This window comes from Coregonus lavaretus (assembly GCF_964263955.1).
Source record: "Coregonus lavaretus genome assembly, chromosome: 25".
Taxonomy (NCBI): Eukaryota; Metazoa; Chordata; class Actinopteri; order Salmoniformes; family Salmonidae; genus Coregonus; species Coregonus lavaretus.
The window spans coordinates 29,474,338-29,495,313 of record NC_140012.1 but is presented as its reverse complement, the minus strand read 5'-3'; the positions used below and the strand labels follow the sequence as shown (position 1 = coordinate 29,495,313).

General features: G+C 43.5%; 2 protein-coding genes across 2 annotated transcripts in view; both read left to right on the top strand.

The window, feature by feature from the left end:
* The window catches only part of LOC311100886 (serine/threonine-protein kinase WNK4-like), a gene marked incomplete at its 5' end in the record, with an annotated part of 83,973 nt that extends 73,304 nt beyond the window's left edge, over nucleotides 1-10,669 (top strand). Inside the window, 7 exons of the mRNA XM_084141879.1 lie at nucleotides 1,712-1,766; nucleotides 3,525-3,668; nucleotides 6,869-7,758; nucleotides 7,851-7,947; nucleotides 9,142-9,871; nucleotides 10,073-10,376; nucleotides 10,616-10,669. Coding sequence (XP_083998005.1) covers nucleotides 1,712-1,766; nucleotides 3,525-3,668; nucleotides 6,869-7,758; nucleotides 7,851-7,947; nucleotides 9,142-9,871; nucleotides 10,073-10,376; nucleotides 10,616-10,618 — 2,223 coding nt within the window. The 3' untranslated portion in view covers nucleotides 10,619-10,669. The remainder of the gene's footprint in view (nucleotides 1-1,711; nucleotides 1,767-3,524; nucleotides 3,669-6,868; nucleotides 7,759-7,850; nucleotides 7,948-9,141; nucleotides 9,872-10,072; nucleotides 10,377-10,615) is intronic.
* Nucleotides 10,670-14,125: 3,456 nt separating this feature from the next.
* LOC311100700 (cyclin N-terminal domain-containing protein 1-like) lies at nucleotides 14,126-19,191 on the top strand. The gene is made up of 7 exons (XM_084141657.1): nucleotides 14,126-14,440; nucleotides 15,130-15,205; nucleotides 15,297-15,462; nucleotides 15,561-15,723; nucleotides 18,125-18,269; nucleotides 18,431-18,527; nucleotides 18,729-19,191. The coding sequence occupies exons 1-7, from the start codon at nucleotides 14,272-14,274 to the stop codon at nucleotides 18,843-18,845; spliced, it is 933 nt and encodes a 310-aa protein (XP_083997783.1). The 5' UTR covers nucleotides 14,126-14,271; the 3' UTR covers nucleotides 18,846-19,191.
* The last annotated feature ends 1,785 nt before the right edge of the window (nucleotides 19,192-20,976 follow it).

The window sequence follows — 20,976 nt, the reverse complement described above, 5'->3', positions numbered from 1 at the left end:
ACAACACAACTGATTGGCTCAAACGCATTAAGAAGGAAATAAATTCCACACAAATTAACTTTTAAGAAGGCACACCTGATAATTGAAATTCATTCCAGGTGACTACCTCATGAAGCTTGTTGAGAGAATGCCAAGAGTGTGCAAAGCTGTCATCAAGGCAAAGGGTGGCTATTTGAAGTATCTCACATATAAAATATATTTTAATTTGTTTAACACTTTTTTGGTTACTACATGATTCCATATGTGTTATTTCATAGTTTTGATGTCTTCACTATTATTCTACAATGTAGAAAATAGTAAAATGAATGAGTAGGTGTTCTAAAACTTTTGACCGGTAGTGTAGGTAGGGGTAAAGTGACTAGGCAACAGGATAGATAATAAGCAGTAGCAGCAGCGTATGTGTTGAGTCAAAAGAGAGGGGGTCAATGCAGATTGTCCAGGTAGCTATTTGGTTAACTATTTAGCAGTCTTATGGCTTGAGGGTAGAAGCTGTTCAGGGTCCTGTTGGTTCCAGACTTAGCAGACTGTGGTAGCAGAGAGAACAGTCTATGACTTAGTCTATGACTATGACTAGAGTCCAGTTCTAGATAATATAACTAGACCATTATTTAGGTTCAGAGTGGTTCACTGAGAAAGGGTGTATCGGCCCTGGTCAAAAGTAGTGCACTATAATGGGAATAGGGTGCAATTTGGGACGCACATGTACCTAGATAGGGGCAGCCAGGAGAGAAGAGTCTGTACTGCCAGGACATGTTCCTATCCTCAGAACACAACCTGCCTGCTGTGCTGAGCCTTCCAGTAAATGGATCTAGGAGAACAGTGGAGAACAATGTGTTATTTCATGTGGGTCGGGAGGACCAGTAACTCCTCCTCCTACAAACACACACACACACACGCATGCCACACACACACATACATACATACATACACACACTACCCCCTAGGTACATAATTACCTCAGGCTGTCCTGTCCTGGAAATCTTTCCTTCCTGGCTCTGGACCAGGACCTGATTGAAAACAGGCTGCTAACCCGACCACATCTCTAACTGAGAACCGCTATGGCCTTATATGTTTCTGGGCTAATTGTGTCCCACGTAAACCCCCGGGCCTCTTCCCCTTGAAAAACATAGAAAATGAGTTCTGTCTGAGAGAATGTAACCACAACTTTGAAACTTGTCTGTCTCTGTCCTGATTGTGTACTAGGGTTATGGTTTAGGTTAGGGGCATATCTGCTTCTATTATTCTATTCTTAACAACATCTCAGATGGGTTCTGAGAAGTTATTTGTTGATATAAAACTCCTCATGGAAGACAAGAACCGAAGTGGACCCCTGGACATTTATGTCTTTGCCTAGTCGTTACTGCATGTTCTCGTGACCAGTCATTACACTGCAGTAATTCAAGGAAATAAAATAGAGCTGTGACTAGAGGGTTTGTTTCCTGTTTAGGAGGGTTTAGAGTTCGTTTTTCGTTCAGATTATGGTGGTTAAAATATTTAGACCAAAGTAAAGGAGTTGGACACTAAATAGATCTTAATTGTTGCCTTAATGACCCCTTATTAAAATGGATATTATCATTTTAAATGACCCTGGCTAAATGCAACTGACTTCTCACAACAAACCCCCTGGGAAGAGCAATGATTAATGTAGTTTATGAATGAATACTGTATCATGAATATAAATAACTGTGTATATCTGTGTCCTCTATTCCAGCCTAATCTTCACAGTCACATTCTGGAGCGGACACACTCTTCCTACTCTCTACCTGGTAAAATGCCTAAACCTTAATCTTCTAATCTTCCTCTTCTGCTGCTTGGTCTTGGTCATATTTCTGGGCCTCACTTGGCCTATGTAGGCAAGTTGTATGTTTGAGGATTCATTTTATTATTGAACAACTACAGTGCTCTCAGTCAATCCAAAATGTTAATAAACCTCAAACCTGAATATTTAAGAAAGTAAAAGTTAGGTTTTGGCTGTCTTTGGAGAATATCTATGTGTGCACAATTATTGGGCAACTATTAGTGTGCTGAGTTATTATGCAACTAAATGAAAAACGAAAAGTTCCCCATCTCACTTGTTTATTTTCATCTGTTAAAGTGAGAATAATAAACAAACAACTCAAAATTTACAAATAAACATTTCTGACATTTAAAAAAATAATCAGTGACCAATATAGCTACCCTTCTTTTCAATAACAGTCATAAGCCTTCCATCCATGGAGTCTGTCAGTTTCTTGATCTGTTGACGATCAACTTTTTGTGCAGCAGCAACCACAGCCTCCCAGACACTGGTCAGAGAGGTGTACTGTTTTCCTTCACCGTAAATCGACCGTTTAAGAAGGTACCACAAGTTCTCAATAGGGTTTAGGTCAGGTGAGGAAGGGGGCCATGTCTTTATTCTTTCATCTTTAAGGCCTTTACTGGCTAGCCACACAGTGAAGTACTTCGATGCATGCGATGGAGCATTGTCCTGCATAAAAATCATGGTCTTCTTGAAAGATGCAGACTTTTTCCCTGTACCACTGCTTGAAGAAAGTGTCTTCTAAAAACTGGCAGTAGGTTTGGGAGTTGAGTTTGAGTCCATCTTCAACCCGAAAAGGTCCAACTAGCTCATCTTGAATAATACCAGCCCATACCAGTACCCCACCTCCACCTTGCTGGCGTCTGAGTCGAAGTGGAGCTCCGTGCCCGTTACTGATCCAGCCACGGGCCCATCCATCTGGTCCGTCAAGAGTCACTCTCATCTCATCAGTCCATAAAACCTTTGAAAAATCTGTCTTCAGATATTTCTTGGCCCAGTCTTGACGTTTCAACTTATGTGTCTTGTTCAGTGGTGGTCGGGTTTCAGCCTTCCTTACCTTGGCCATGTCTCTGAGCACTGAACACCTTGTACTTCTGGGCACTCCAGGTAGGTTGCAGTTCTGGAATATGACAGCACTGGAGGATAATGGGTTCCTGGTAGCTTCACGTTTGATTCTTCTCAAATCTTTGGCAGTTAATTTGCATCTTTCTTTCTCAACACGGTTCTTGCGACCCTGTTGACTATTTGCAACAAAACGTTTGATGGTTCTGTGATCACGCCCCAATAACTTAGCAATTTCAAGAGTGCTGCATCCCTCTGAAATACTTTTTGACTTTTCAGAGTCAGTTAAATCTCTTTTTTGGCCCATTTTGCCTGAGGAAAAGAAGCTGCCTAATAATTATACACACCTTGATATAGGGTGTTGATCTCGTTAGGTCACAACCTTCCTCATTACACAAATACACATCACCTGATATGCTTAAATCCAATAAGCATTCCCGTTTATTCAGCTTGGAGTTGGGAAATATGCATAATAATGATGATATGGTCAAAATACTGACTTGCCTAATAATTGTGCACACAGTGTATGTTCTATTGGGTTTGAATGGCAAATAGACCTGCATGTGTCTGTCTCTATAAGCTTCCTTCATTTTATTGCCGCTGTGCATGTCCATTTGAATGACTGAGACTGACAGTGTTTGTCTTTGTCTGTCTGTTCTCCCAGACTTCAGCATGGCTGGCCCCAGTGTAGGGGTATGTGACTCTCCCTCAGGGCCCACTGGTGGAGGAGACTTCTTCAGCCCAGCAGACATGACTTCACCTGCAGGGAGACCTCTATTACGCTCCCAGTCTTTCCAAAACGCCCCAGGTACTGTACTGTAACGACCCACCTCTCCTCCTCTTCCTCCTCCCCACGGTCCCATGTGAAGAGGCATTGTTTACTCTTCACAGAGGTAAAACTGTTGCAGACTGAGGTTGCTTCCCAAATGACACCCTGTTACCTATAAGGCACTACTTTTGACCAGAGCCTGGTCAAAAGTTGTGCACTATTAAGGGAATAGGGTGCCATTTGGGACATAGCATCATCTTGGCAGAGAAGAACACAAACCGGGCCCGACACCGTCGTAAAACCCCTCCTTCCTCAGACTCCTTTCTTAGTATTGTCAGGACATTTGCATGGCTCCGACTAACCATCCCACCTCACAACCCGGGTCTGTGCCTCAGTGGTGCGGCGCCGGCCTTGCCCCAGGGCCTCTTGGGTAATTACCTCACCTGAAGAGCGCTTTTTGCATATTTTTGAGACGTGAATGCTCTCACTGTGAAGCATAAGCTTTCCTGGCCTAGCTTGCGCTACAGTATGATTCTCTGCAACATCTGTTTGCCAGCACACGTGCACGCACACACACACCCACACTTTTCAAGAAAGTCTCCTCCAAAACTCCCACTGCAAGAGAGGGAAGCATTTGAAGTCAATTAAAAAACATACAACTGCCCCTCCACCCCCACTAGCTAAAGACTTGGTGGCCATCTGAAGTATATCTCCCTCCCTCCCTCCCTCCCCAGTTGTCTCTATTCGCTGCTGGACCCAGCCACAGCACAGTCCGGTTTCGCAATGCCTTTTGGCTCGCCGCCTCATTTATAGTTGCCTAACGTACAGTATATTTCCGTCTGCATTGACATGTTAGTAGCTTGTTTACTTCAGTGTCGGGAGGCGTGTTGGTTCATAACTGTAGAGCCATTGTTGAATTAAATGTCAAATCAATGAATGGGGAAGTGTAATGGTGTTTGGAAAAGTCCCTGAAGAGTTATCAATATCTCTGGCTAAAGTCTCCACTGTAGGGTTCTCAACTCAATTTCAGACTCTTGAAATGTCAAAACTAGTCCTTCCTCACTCCATTCATGTTCTAAATCCCAAACACATCCCTGTTGCATCCCAAATGGCACCCTATTCCCTATATAGTGCATTACTTTGACCAGGGCCAATAGGGTGCCATTTGGGATGCATACATAACTGTGCATGCCCCTACATACAACCAATCAGGGCCTTTATGCAATGACATCATCATCCTAGCTCTCTTAAACAGTGATTTTGTTAGACAAAACCCTGCCATGGAAACCATCTTTATACCGCACATGAGGGATTTATTTTCTGATGTCACTTGGCAGTGGGGCGGAAGGAACGACAAGACAATCCAAAATCTGAGAGAGTGATGGAGCAAGAATATAATTTACTATTTTACAACCTAGGGGATTCTGCTAGTAAATGTCTATCGAGACATTGGCATAAGGGTTTGTGTGAGGACACTGTAAAGAATTCATTGAGGTTTTGTAAGGTGTTCCTTTTACATACAGTGAGGGAAAAAAGTATTTTATCCCCTGCTGATTTTGTACGTTTGCCCACTGACAAAGACATGATCAGTCTATAATTTTAATGGTAGGTTTATTTGAACAGTGAGAGACAGAATAACAACAACAAAATCCAGAAAAACGCATGTCAAAAATGTTATAAATTGATTTGCATTTTAATGAGGGAAATAAGTATTTGACCCCTCTGAAAAACATGATTTAGTACTTGGTGGCAAAACCCTTGTTGGCAATCACAGAGGTCAGACGTTTCTTGTAGTTGGCCACCAGGTTTGCACACATCTCAGGAGGGATTTTGTCCCACTCCTCTTTGCAGATCTTCTCCAAGTCATTAAGGTTTTGAGCCTGACGTTTGGCAACTCGAACCTTCAGCTCCCTCCACAGATTTTCTATGGGATTAAGGTCTGGAGACTGGCTAGGCCACTCCAGGACCTTAATGTGCCTCTTCTTGAGCCACTCCTTTGTTGCCTTGGCCGTGTGTTTTGGGTCATTGTCATGCTGGAATATCCATCCACGACCCATTTTCAATGCCCTGGCTGAGGGAAGGAGGTTCTCACCCAAGATTTGACGGTACATGGCCCCGTCCATCGTCCCTTTGATGCGGTGAAGTTGTCCTGTCCCCTTAGCAGAAAAACACCCCCAAAGCATAATGTTTCCACCTCCATGTTTGACAGTGGGGATGGTGTTCTTGGGGTCATAGGCAGCATTCCTCCTCCTCCAAACACGGCGAGTTGAGTTGATGCCAAAGAGCTCGATTTTGGTGTCATCTGACCACAATACTTTCACCCAGTTCTCCTCTGAATCATTCAGATGTTCATTGGCAAACTTCAGACAGGCCTGTATATGTGCTTTCTTGAGCAGGGGGACCTTGCGGGCGCTGCAGGATTTCAGTCCTTCACAGCGTAGTGTGTTACCAATTGTTTTCTTGGTGACTATGGTCCCAGCTGCCTTGAGATCATTGACAAGATCCTCCCGTGTAGTTCTGGGCTGATTCCTCACCGTTCTCATGATCATTGCAACTCCACGAAGTGAGATCTTGCATGGAGCCTCAGGCCGAGGGAGATTGACAGTTCTTTTGTGTTTCTTCCATTTGCGAATAATCGCACCAACTGTTGTCACCTTCTCACCAAGCTGCTTGGCGATGGTCTTGTAGCCCATTCCAGCCTTGTGTAGGTCTACAATCTTGTCCCTGACATCCTTGGAGAGCTCTTTGGTCTTGGCCATGGTGGAGAGTTTGGATTCTGATTGATTGATTGCTTCTGTGGACAGGTGTCTTTTATACAGGTAACAAACTGAGATTAGGAGCACTCCCTTTAAGAGTATGCTCCTAATCTCAGCTCGTTACCTGTATAAAAGACACCTGGGAGCCAGAAATCTTTCTGATTGAGAGGGGGTCAAATACTTATTTCCCTCATTAAAATGCAAATCAATGTATAACATTTTTGACATGCGTTTTCCTGGATTTTTTTGTCGTTATTCTGTCTTTCACTCTTCAAATAAACCTACCATTCAAATTATAGACTGATCATTTCTTTGTCAGTGGGCAAACGTACAAAATCAGCAGGGGATCAAATACTTTTTTCCCTCACTGTAAGTGGTGTTTCTGAGTTAGGTAATGTTATGTTGTTTTGTGTCTTCCCTCTCAGGAAATAAAAGTTTTGAATGTAATAATAATAACTAACATGTTTTGTTTCTATGTTCCAGGTTCTCCTCACTACCACCACCACCACCCAGCCTCCATGTACTCCCCAGAGCACCCCCACCCCCAGCAGCAGCAACACCAGCAGTACTACCACATGCCCCCCTTCATGGGCCACACACACTTCCCCTTCCCCGTCCCCTACCCAGTGAACCCCGGCGCCCCAAAACCAGCGGGTTCCCATCCTCCCCTCACACGGGTCGCCAGGAACCCCACGTTCCCCTCCGTCCCCTCCCCAGCCCCAGCCTCCCCCGGCGGCCCCAACTCTGACGCTCCGAGCCCCTCTGAGTACATCAGGGAGGGGAACCCCCTGTCCCTCCCTCCTCACCCCCAGAACCCCAACATGTGGCCCTCCCACACACAGCCCCTCTTCTCCCTGGCCAACGTAATCTCCATGGCGATGAGCATGGCTCACTCCTTCATCCCTGCCAACAGCCTGGCCAACCAGGGGATGCCCTCCATAGCAGGCTTCCAGCCCCAGCTAACCCACCCCCAGTCGGTCTACTCGTCCGTCTACTCCCCCCACTACCAGACTGCTCCAGTGGAGCTCCCATACACCCAGGGTGGGAGGCCTGGCCAAGGGCAGCAGCACAGTGTCTACCAGGGCCCAGACTCTCCACCACAGATGCAAAGGGATGGCTCAGGGTCTGTGTACTATCAAAATGGCCACCCCGGCTGGCAGCATAATCACATATCTCCCCCTACGATGGGCTACAACAGCCCACCAAGGAACCCACAGATGGTATCACAGCAAGCAGCGTCCTCCAGCCCCTTAAGCCATTTACAGAATAGTTCCGAGGGGTCCTACATTGTTCCTCAGGACCAGTCTGATGTGTCCAGCTGTGTGTCGGGGTCTGACCTGTCCCCTTCGCCCCCAGACAGCTCCGAGAGCACAGTAAGTTACCAACCAGCTCATACATGACTGTCTAACAGTGAGAAGTAATGCCATTCTGACAAATAATGTCCCAACTTTTCTTTTTTCCCAAGTTATCATCGTTCAGCTCAACCACACCAATGTCGAGACCTATGGTGCCTGAGATGAACGCCAGTGCTCCCAAGCCCAGACTATCTCCCAGTTACACAGGTAAGATTCACAGTGACTTTCCCCTCTCTACTTCTACTCTAGCTGTATTCTGTATTGTACTGTACTGGCCCTTACCTAAGCTTACTGTTGATCTGTTGATGTTAGGAGATGGGTTGGGGAGGACCCTGGCAGACCTATGCTGCTTCTGTTAGCACACTAAACAAATACAGAGTACACACCCCAGACACATACACATACAAAAACACACACACTCCAGACATACACAGACACTCATCGAGGCTCTTTCTCTATTATGCAAGTGTGTTTTATGTTGTATTTGGTCTAAATAAGGCCTGATGACTGTGTTAGGGCCAATTGGCCCTTCCCGTTGTTTTCAGTTCTGTTTTGTGTTTTATCCTGTCCACATCAGTGTTTGGTGACATTATCACCTATAAGCACTAGCAGTGCCTCGGGATCTGTTGCGTAACCACATGTCTGGATGGAATGTTCCATTGAATAAGGCACCATTAGGTAGGTGTGATTATAGCCCTGCCTACCAGTATTGACCAGTTAGAACCCACTGGGTACAGACGTCAATTCATCGTCTATTACACATTGGTTCAACGTAATTTCATTGAAATGACGTGGGAAAAACGTTGATTCAACCAGTGTGTAACCAGTGGGAAGCTTTACCCAGCAGAACTGACCAATCAGAAGGCTTCCACGCTCGTTACAGGCCTCTCCTCCCACATCCTCCCCACCTGTCTGTGTTTATACCCCCACCCCGCCCTGCTCCGGTCCCCGAGCAACCCAACCCAGCCCGTCCCGCTCAACAGACAGACAGAACAGGCTCTGTTTTTGAGAAGTCCCAAGGCCACATTCAGCAGAAGAAAACTGCTTTCCAAGCCAGTAAAGTAGAGTGACACCTAGTGCCAGACCTCGGCTGCACCACGACCACAACCAGATGTTGGCAGTAGATATGGCAGTTGGATTGGTTTTCTGACAGAAAGTTATGAAACTAAGGCCAGGATCCTATCTGATCAGCGGTAGATCCGTGTAACGGCACACTTGACATTTCAAGTACATTTCAGATTGAGACGACATATGCATTTGAATCAATTTGAGTGTACATGAGTCAATATCAATGGAAATTAATATCACTACTGGAACAGAATGTAAACACAAACAGCAGATTGTGAAAAATAATTATTATCACTGTATTGATATTGATCATAAACCTCCTCCACCCCACAGATCCAACGCCTACTGCCGTCACAGTCGGTCGTTTCCAGGTCACCCCTAGCATGGAGATCCCTGTGCCTGCTGTACCAGATGGACAGGGCTCTAACCCCACCAGGCCCAAGTCAGTGGGCAGCTCCACCCCAGGCCCCACCAGGCCCAAGTCAGTGGGCAGCTCCACCCCAGGCCCCACCAGGCCCAAGTCAGTGGGCAGCTCCACCCCAGGCCCCACCAGGCCCAAGTCAGTGGGCAGCTCCACCCCAGGCCCCACCAGGCCCAAGTCAGTGGGCAGCTCCACCACCTCCGAGAGCAGCACAGAGGAGCAGGGGGGGGCAGAAACCAGCCTGAACACCTCCCTCGCTCTCTCCCCCCCAGACCGACACCTCCCTGTGGAGGAGGACCGGGAGGTCCAGGTAGGGTGGGCCGGGACCAAAGAGCAGCAGCAGGAAGAAGAGGGGGAAGAAGATGAGGAGGAGAAGGAAGAGCAGCAGACAGTGAGAAGGAGGAGGAGGAGAGTGTGTAGCCTCAGTCTGATGGGTACGTCTGCAGACAGCGGCCTGTCCGCCACGGCGGTGGATTCAGAGGGGCGTGGCCTGTGGGAGGGAGGTGCAGGGAGCCCCACCTACAACTCGGCCCTGCACCACCTGTGGCTGAGCTACAGCCGCAACTTCACATACCTGAGCAGTGACGACTCAGAGAGCGAGGACGAGGACTTGTGGGAGGAGCTGCAGGAGATGAGGGAGAAGTGAGTTTCACCTTCAGCATCTCTCCAGTCATTCACCCATTTTCATTCGAGATCGGAAAAGGGTTTTACGTTTGATTACTTTGAACTCAACTTGCAACTCAACTATTTCAAATCACTTAAACAAGTCCTCCTCAGATCTCACCTATCTGTTTCTCATTATTTCTCTCCCTCTCTTTCTTTCTCTCTCTTTCTCTCTCTCAGACACTTGGCACAGGTGCAGAGTCTCCAGGCCACCCAGAAGAGGGAGATTGAGGAGCTGTATGAGAGGATGGGGAAGGTTCCCCCTGCGGGGATCGTCTCTCCTGCCGCCATGCTGTCCAGTCGCCAACGCCGTCTCTCTAAGGAGAGGAGTTACCCCTCCTCCTCCCGCAGAAACAGCCTGCAGCGCCTGGACATGCTCCCCCTCCAAAGTATAATCAGGAGGAACTCTCTGGGTGGCAGCAGCAGCAGCTCTCTGGAGAAGCCCTCTAAAGGGGTGACCTTTGCTTCCGATGTCAGTAGAATGGTAAGAGTTATCTCATTATGTCTTTATTTACTGTACACAGAGCATGGTAACGATTCAATCAAAGGTGTGTTGTCGGTAGTGCAATGCGCTTGTCTACAACGCGCCTCTGATTGAATCACGACCCATGTCTTACATTTATTTTGCTGTCTAAAATCAAAGTTTATCTGGAAAACATAATGTGCCATGCACGATGCTCTACACATTTAATCATTGCATCTCCTTGTCTCCTCTCTCACCAGTAAGAATCTTCAGCCATGCTTGCTGTAGAATAAGCCCAGACTACCTCATCTAAGATGTGACTGAAGTGATCATGCCCATCCTGCTGGAGGAAAGAAGTGACATCACCTCTAAACCCTTTATCTGGTCCCCCATTGGAGGAGAGTAACCTAGATCCCCCAGAAACCAGGAACCTTCTCTGCTGATCCAATAGTCACAGGGTTAATCATAGGTCGCAGGTCCGTCAGAGGTCACTGAGCCCTCTGCTATGAAGGGACAACGGAACCTCTGTCATCCGCTGTCAGTCACCCCAAAGAGAAGCTTGCCAGATTCAACGGTTCAGTGCAACCTACCCCTGCTCTAGAACGCCACCAGAACAGTGTTTAAATTGAGATGGTCAAAAGTTTAAAAACTGCCTAATCCTCAGCTAATGAGTATAAAAGGCTCACAACAGTACTAGCCAAGTAGTGCACCATCATTCTTCATACTATGCAATGTTAGCGAGAAACATGTGTGATCATTGTACATAGAGCCTTAATGATCAGCTGTAGTCCTGCCTTGTAGCCACAGAGCAGTAAGGGTTGTTCCATCTACAATATTAGGATCATAGGATCGAGGCCGGGGCAGTTGATCAATATTTTCCTGCTTATCTGACTGTCGCAGACATTTTTATTGTGAGCACAGTGGAGTGAGATGAAGCTCAATAACTCTCGCTGATGGTTCTCCAAAAACAGTGTTTCATATTGTTCACTCTATTCTTTGCAGTATGAAAAATGTATGCACTCACTAACTGTAAGTCGCTCTGGATAAGAGTGTCTGCTAATTGACTAAAATATAAAATGTTTGACTGTCTGTTTGCAATCTGTTGATGCTGACTGTAGCGCGCTACTGCCCTCTAGAGTCTGACTACAGAAGTCCAGATATGTTGTTGTGGTTCTGCCTGTTTTCCAATGTACAATAGTGATGCAATATTTCTGATTAATTCAACAGCATTATGAAGGACGACTGTTGTCAACGTGTAGAAAGATGTGAACATTGTTTTCTAACGTTAGGCAGTACCTTAAATAATTTTCTGAATATCACATTATGATATGTGTTCATATGGAATATAAAAAGGTTAGACAGTATAGGAAGCTAGGCACAATACAGCTCTATAAATGAGGATTACCTAAGACTCAAACTACTCCTTTTAAAAAACAAATCAAGTGGAGGTACTGCCAAATCAGCCACATCGATTTAAAACAACTTGGCTATTCATGGTTGATGCAACTCCTGACTTTTTAGCTGAGATTATATTTTCTCCAAAAAGAATCAAACATACAGACATAGGTCTAGACTACTGGTTCTCACTATGATTGTAAATGTGTAAATATGAAATAATGCATTTGTAAATTATGTTTACAAATTAATCAAAGACATTTTGGCAAGCTACTTTTCTTGCACAAACACATTGACAATGATAAACCTTGCTGCAATGCGTAATAAACCAGGCACCCTATGCACTTTAGTAAATTCTACTTTAGTAGTAACTCATTTCACACTTTTTGGTAAATTAAGTAGCATATTTATATGCTCAAGTAGGGGAGAGTACAACTACCCTAACAAATGGATTAAGCCATTGCCTTAAATACACACACTGAATTCTATTGCATATGATACTTATAAGATTTATATTTAAAGAAAGAAAATGTGATCACAATCCACATTTTTGAATGTATTTATGATTCTTGGTTGATTGTATTGCTTTGATGTGCAAAGCTGCTGTCCTGCCATGCTCAATCTGTGCCTTTCCCTTGCAATGTCTTATTTTATATTTTTACTCTGTGGCTACAACATAAATCATATTTTGACATAAATACAATTGAAATAATGATAGTGTTCCTCTCCACTTCAGTACTATTGTGGCAATATCAGTGCATGAAACATTACACTGACCTTGCAATAAGATGTCATTTATTGTGTTGTGAAAAAACAAATACATAATACAATTTTTACAACTCAATCCTTTATCAACATAAATATATTTCAATATAAATATGTGTTTCTTTGTCTCAGTTCAGCGGTTCCAATTCTAATCCCACCTATTTCAAGGCCACTGTAGAATTAACATTATTGATAGACATTTAGTTGAATTAGTTTTATAGAGTTTTGGGAGAAATCATTTGATGCTGATTTGAAGGGAATAGAAATAAGTGCCTACTCGCTGGGAAGAAAAGGAAGGAGAATAGGGTAATGTTCATTGGGGCACTTAACAGAAACCATTTAAAATGGACAAGTCCCTCCTGTTTCAGTCCTCTTGGTGCCTATTTAACAAGACTCAGTATCCTGAAATGGGAAGGGGTAATAGGGGGCAGTAGATAATTAATTATATTGACAAGCATGTTTAATCACAATGAAGACACTTAAGTCAGCAACACAACCACGTAAATGTCTACATATCCAGGGCAAAACAGGGTCCGATGCTGCCTTGACATTGGCTAGCAGTGGAATAATATGTAGTACCAGCATTTGTCAGCATTAGTCCCTTCCAGTGCATGTAGGCCTACAGGCGATAGGATCGGTGGCACACCACACAGTCGATCTGAGCTCAGTCCATCTGATCGCCACGTCAGTTGGCGCCTGTCTTTACACCCCTCATCCTCGCGACCTTGGCCTCCTCATCCAGCTCATCCATGATCTTCTCCTGTTTCACTGAGTAAAACGTGTAGCCATCTAGGAGGAGCAAAGTCAAGGCAAATGTGCTGACAGAGGTATGTGCTGGGTAAGAAGCTATAGTCGAGCTTTACTACATAAGCACAAGGATTAACGTTTTCAACATCATCAACATACATTTATGGCAGACATGTATTACACTCATCACCAGCGTTCACTGTAGTAACTTGCAATAAAGTGACATGCTGAGAGAGCTACTTAGTTAACTCTAGTTAGATCCTTGTTTGGCTACTAGCTAACGTTACCTAGTTATTCAATTAACTAACTCGCTTGCTACAGTACATGGCTGTTATGCAAACACATGTCATGCTGTTCTTCACCACTACAACATGAATTTCATAACCTTTCTACAATGACTTGCAGCTTCAAGGACATAAATGAATAATGTCTGGTTGACTTTAACTGCTAATAGTTATGGCAACATTACAATGGCTCGCTATATCATGCCGTTTAGGGCAAATTAGCTCATATGTTACGCAGTTCACCTTTCGTGACTGAGATTGGCAAGGATACAAATACCCATTACAATGGCTCCGATAGCAAGTCCTGTTGCAATATTACGGCCCCTGAGTTGCTGCGATTTTTTCTTCCATTGCGCGAGCTCCACTTGTCTGATAAAGTAGAATTCGTCCCTGGTAAGATCCTCCTTGTTTGGATCTATCCTCTTGGCAAAAGGGACTTCGGGATCCACTGTCGGTTTCTGGTCAGCCATTTTTGCAACAAACTTGATCTGCTTGTGCAACACTATAATAGGTCCCCCAGACATTTCCGGTTTCGACCCGAAAAAAATAGTTTTTTTGTGTGGCAATCGCCATCTCATGGCAAAATAAAGTACTGCATTTCCTAAAATTAACTCCGCGGACAACGAAATCTGACGTTTTTTTTTTAATCTTGCCATTTTATTTCCATTTCAATACATTGTTTTACGTGTAGAAGCAAGCTCAAGCTGTCTGGTTATCTAGTAGCTATGGCGAAGAGATTTCCATTCTCTCCGAGCCAAAGCAAAAACCTAAAGTTTGGTGAAGCTTCTTTTGAGATTTTATCAGACTTTCTCAACAATCTCAATATCAGAAACAAAGACAAACTGAGCAATTTATCAAGTTACAGTGGGGATTTTAAAGACAAAAGGTTGATAGGTAAGTTTTTAGCTCGCTGCTGGCTAACGGTTGTTCGTGACTTTGGTCAAATATCTCATTGTTCTCTGTGCTTTGGTAACGGCCCTTGCGCGATCACGCCACCGGAGATGCGAATGGCACCACATTTGTTTAGGCTGAAGTTACGTTACATGACGTTATTTCGGGTTCACAGGTAACCTGTGACAGGTTGACCAAACTGATCTAATATCAAATATAAAAAAAAAACAGATGCCACTAGAGTCGAGATGAAAGTAAATAGGAATTATCCATAAGCACACGGACCCACTAGCTATAAATTATGTGATATTATTTTGACGATTTTCTGATCGACTGATGAACAACTTAAACAGAAGAGATGAGTCGGATTTTTCATATTGAAGCTAGCTAACTATGTTAGCTTCGGTTGGACTAAGTTATTCGGCTACACAGTAGCAAGTAACAGAAGCGTCGACAATAACGTTATAAGCAATATCCCCCCTGTACAATATATATAGCTACAGTATGCTATTTATCTTAAACTTTTATCCAAAGCGACTTATGGGAATGAACCCACGACCCTGGCGTTGCAAGTGCCATGCTCGAACGTTACCACAATAAACTAGCTAAAACATCTCCAGACTTCAACCGTAGGACTAGGCCATGAAATCCAATCTGAATAGGCCTAAAACCTCTGGCTCTGTTTTCCACAGAATGCGTTTTCCTAGTCACCGAAGAGTTAAGACTTGACCCCTTGGTTGGATATCATGCCGTTGAGTTACTTGAAAGGTAGGATTCATGATTTCCAAATAGGAACTTTAAGTTATCTGCCAATGTGATTAAAAGTAAGACCAATGTAATGAGTATCTTCTGCTAACAGGTTTACGATAAAGCACCTGGAGGATCTGTTTTCAACAACACACACACCTGCAGGTGTCCATAAAGGAAATTACGAGGACCTTGTTTATGAGAAACTGAGTGAGAAGTTCCATCTCATTCTCCTCTCTTGTGTGCAAATAGCAAGCAAACTGTCTTTGCACAGTGCTGTGAGTTTTGGGAAACTTTTTCATTATCAACTGTAGATAACCATTTGTACCACCATTTATAATGTCAATAATACATTTCTCACCTTTTACTTTACTAGGTGGTTGACAACAACACAGCAGTGCAGTTTCTTCACTCGATGGGCCACAGCGTCTCCAAACAAACTATCATGGACATGGAGCTGATGATCTTGAAAGCACTTGACTTCAGGCTAAACACCCCCAACCCTCTGACTTATGTGGAGATACTCCTGGAGGTGCTTGGTAAGTCTTTCACATTCTGTAGTCCTTAGGATAACCATAATAATAGTCAATAGTTATTTACAACCAACAAGAGACATTACACTTTGCTGTAATGAGAGGCTACATTACAATTAGGCCTGTAGTACTCCTTTCCTGCAGTCAATGACCAAAAGCGCCCTCTTTGCGCCTCATGGGCAGAATGTTATTCATATTTTTCATAATTTCATAATTAAAAAAGATTATATAAAAAAAAAAGAAAAGATAAATCTGATGTTTCTATGTCAAACAGTTTTGTTATTTCAGTCTTCAGTGATGTATATAAAGTGTAATATTGGGATGCAAACTCACAGTTTAATACATTTCAGCTCTTTCTAAAACTAGCTGCCGAAATTGTCGCAACCCCTATTACTAGCCTGTTCAACCTCTCTTTCGTAACGTCTGAGATCCCCAGAGATTGGAAAGCTGCCGCGGTCATCCCCCTCTTCAAAGGGGGTGACACTCTAGATCCAAACTGTTACAGACCTATATCCATCCTGCCCTGCCTTTTGAACGTTTTTGAAAGCCAAGTTAACAAACAGATCACCGACCATTTCGAATCCCACCGTACCTTCTCCGCTATGCAATCCGGTTTCCGAGCTGGTCATGGGTGCACTTCAGCCACACTCAAGGTCCTAAACAATATTATAACCGCGATCGATAATAGACAGTACTGTGCAGCCGTCTTCATCGACCTGGCCAAGGCTTTCGACTATGTCAACCACCGCATTCTTATTGGCAGACTAAATAGCCTTGGTTTCTCAAATGACTGCCTCGCCTGGTTGACCAACTACTTCTCAGATAGAGTTCAATGTGTCAAATCGGAGGGCCTGTTGTCTGGACCTATGGCAGTCTCTATGGGGGTGCCACAGGGTTCAATTCTTGGGCCGACTCTTTTCTCTGTGTATATCAATGATGTCGCTCTTGCTGCTGGTGACTCTCAGATCCACCTCTACGCAGACGACACCATTTTGTATACATCTGGCCCTTCATTGGACACTGTGTTAACAAACCTCCAAACGAGCTTCAATGCCATACAACACTCCTTCAGTAGCCTCCAACTGCTCTTAAACACTAGTAAAACTAAATGCATGCTCTTCAATCGAACGTTGCTGGCACCCGCCCACCCGACTAGAATCACTACTCTCGACAGGTCTGACCTAGAGTATGTGGACAACTACAAATACCTAGGTGTCTGGTTAGACTGTAAACTCTTCTTCCAGACTCACATTAAGAATCTCCAATCCAAAGTTAAATCCAGAATCGGCTTCCTATTTCGCAACAAAGCCACCTTCACTCATGCTGCCAAACATGCCCTCGTAAAACTGACTATCCTACCGATCCTTGACTAGGCGATGTCATTTACAAAATAGCCTCCAACACTCTACTCAGAAAATTGGATGTAGTCTATCACAGTGCCATCTGTTTTGTCTCCAAAGCCCCATACACTACCCACCACTGTGACCTGTACGCTCTTGTTGGCTGGTCCTCATTACATGTTCGTCGTCAAACCCACTGGCTCCAGGCCATCTATACATCACTGCTAGGCAAATCCCCGCCTTATCTTAGCTCATTGGTCACCATAGCAACACCCACCCGTAGTATGCGCTCCAGCAGGTATATCTCACTGGTCATCCCCAAAGCCAACACCTCCTTTGGCCACCATTCCTTCCAGTTCTCTGCTGCCAATGACTGGAACGAATTGCAAAAATCTCTGAAGCTGGAGACTCTTATCTCCCTTACTAACTTTAAGCATCAGTTGTCAGAGCACCTTACCGATCACTGCACCTGTACACAGCCCATCTGAAATTAGCCCACCCAACTACCTCATCCCTATATTGTTATTTATTTTGCTCATTTGCACCCCAGTATCTCTATTTGCACATAATCTCTTGCACATCTCATTCCAGTGTTAATACTATTTGTAATTATTTTGCACTATAGCCTATTTATTGCCTTACCTCCATAACTTGTTACATTTGCACACACTGTATATATATTTTCTGTTGTATTTTTTGACTTTATGTTTTGTTTTACCCCATATGTAACTCTGTGTTTTTGTTGTTTTTATCGCACTGCTTTGCTTTATCTTGGCCAGGTCGCAGTTGTAAATGAGAACTTGTTCTCAACTGGCTTACCTGGTTAAATAAAGGTGAAATAAAAATAGATATATCTGACATGATACAGGTGTCTTAGTTTTTTTTATCCCATAACCATGTGTGTGGGGTGTATACTTTTGTTTCAAAGTAGATTTGTTTAAGACTACCAAGAATCCCTCTGTGACCCTGATTTAGCCCACTGCAGTAAAAGGTTTATACAGTAAAATGCCTCTTGGGGTTACCGGTATGCAACTAACTATTTATTCACTACACACCATATCCTACAGGGTACAATGACTCTTCTATCCCTGTGGAGCACCTGCATCACCTCTGCAGATACGTGCTCCAGTTCACCTACCTCCAGAGGACAGCCATCTATGACTCCCTGCTCATGGCCACCACTCAGTGCCTGAGCCCATCTGACGAACAGAGGTAGGCTGCATCCCTATTCCCTATAGTGAACTACTTTTGACCAGGGACATTGGCAGCCGTAGTTTTCCTTTCTCAATGTTAGGAACAGTAGGCTGTGTGTGTTTAGTTAACAGCAGTGTAACAGCCATAAATAAGCATGTGTCCCCTGTGAAAACCAACAGAAAGACTTTTGTGTCGGTGACTGAAGACTGCATGCTCCTTGGTGTTGGTGTCATTGCTGTGGGCTCATACATCCTCAATGTCACTAACTGGGAACAGGTGATTAGATACTATAATAATATCCTTCTTGTAAACAGTCATATTATTATTATTATTCTAAACTTGTATTTCTTCCATACTTAGTAAGGTTTAAGCTATTATGTTGAAGTTGGATTAGAACCTTTAGCTGAAAACAAGTGTTTGGTTACTACAGTGCATGCTGCTCAGTGAACTAGTAATGATCCAACCATTGATCACCAGGTAGTGGAGGAGCTGAGTCACATCACAGGGATCTCAGTGAAGAGCATCAGTGATTTCACACACATTACACTGATGCACATTACCAAGAACAACTCTCCCATGGTCACTGCAACTTGAGTCGAGTCCGAACAACACACTCATTGATTGAAAGATTGTATTTACGCTAATTTGTTTTAAGTTGGTTTGAAACATGACAATGAACAAAGTTTCCTCAGCTACAGGTTCCAGGAAGTTATTAAAGAAAGAAAGCCTTTGAGACAAACAGTAAAACAGTACAGTAAAACTACAGTGTCTGTATGTAAAAAGATTCACAGAAGGTTCACACCAAACATCTGATATAAAAACTAGCTCTCTGATTTTGACTGTGTAGTTGATTTCTTTAAGAATTTAATTTATATTTGCTGGATGTTTATCTCTGTTTACTGTTCAACAATTAGCAGCATTAAAGAGCCTTCTTCCATCTATCAAGTAATTTCTGTTAAATGTCACAGTGTGCAATATAAAAGCAAAGTTGCTGTTAAAATCCTAATAATAAAAATGTAATAAATAGTGTAATAAGTAATTAATTTCACTTAAATAGAAAGTAATAAATATATTTATTACATCCACTACCTCAGTCAAGTTTATTTCTCCTCTGTCCAGATGGAACCATTGAACAAGATGCACTGCATTGTGTGTTAAAATCATTTCATGAAATAAGTTAGAATAAATTAATCATTAAGATCACTTCACCCAGGATTTAAAAACAGGAAGGAAGAGGGGTGAAGGTCAGGTGGGTGGGTCAGGTGTCTCTGGCATGTGATTGCCTCTCTGGCTCCCTCTGCTGGCTCTCACCCTCAGTGTGTGGGGAAGAAGAGGAAGCCTCCAAACCTGATGGAGAATCAATAATAATAATAATATGCCATTTAGCAGACGCTTTTATCCAAAGCGACTTACAGTCATGCGTGCATATTTTTATTTTTTTGTGTATGGGTGGTCCCGGGGATCGAACCCACTACCTTGGCGTTACAAGTGCTGTGCTCTACCAGCTGAGCTAAAGACAACCAGTCAACTGCTGTTTTTCAACTGGAGATAGCTATTCAGAGAATGTGACACATTTCACTGCAACTATCCGGTGTATGTGACAATCAAACATCTACATTTTTCGATATAAAAAACCCCCAATAAAAGGCCTGTAAACACATGTTCTATTGACCAATCATTCTTCAATCAAAGTTGTCCTTTAAACCTAACAATCTTTAAAATCGAATTATTTAAAATCAGATTTACTCCTCAAATCCATTTGACAAAGATGACAATTATTTAGTAAATTGCAGACAACTCAATATAAGAGCTCTGGCTATCAAGTGTTGATCCATTTAGATTTGTACAGTATTTCTGTCAACAAATGATCAACACTGTTGTCACCTACTGTTAGCCGCTGCTGTTCTCTGAATCAGGTACAGTCTGGTAGCCATCTAAGATAAAGAAACATTTCTGACCTTCAATCTATCTCATACTGTAACAGATAATCATGAATGTACCAATTAGTTATACTGCATTATTTAGAGTTAGCCTAGTGTGTCATTTAGTTTTAAATCCCTCTCTCTCACTAATACACCTCACCTTAGCCTGTATCTTTTAAAGTCTATCTACTTTCTGAAGGAGTAACAACAACATTAACTTGTGATACTGTATGTATAAATGGATAGCAGTGGAGTAATCTGCACCATTGGGGAACAGGACGTTAGTCCCTCACTGCATGAGCACCATCACCATGAAACAGTTCCTCCCTACCCTAGAGACGACGTTGCTACGTGACTGGGCCGCCTGCAGCAGCTCTGAGAACCTCTGCTGAAGGATCAGCAACATGTACAGCTCTGGACTGGTCTGCTCCACCTGGGACGGCAGGGAAGTCAGAGGAGGGGAAAAGAGAATATGGATGAGATAAACAACCTACTAATATTTCCTCCTACTAGCATGCCATACATATCACACAGCAGGTTAGCGTTTTCCGTCATTCATCTTGTTCTGGAGGCAGCTCTGCGGAGTGGTCAATAGCCGGCACAGCCACAAAGTCATAAAATCTGATTTTAACCCTAACATTAACCATAACCACACGGCTAACCCAAATGCCTAACGTCAAATTAAGAGCTAAAAGCTCATTTTGATTTTGATGAATTTTTACAATATATCCAATTTTGACTTCGCAGCTGGCCCATCTAGCGGAATTGTAAGTCACAACAACCGACTGATACAGTTATTGGAC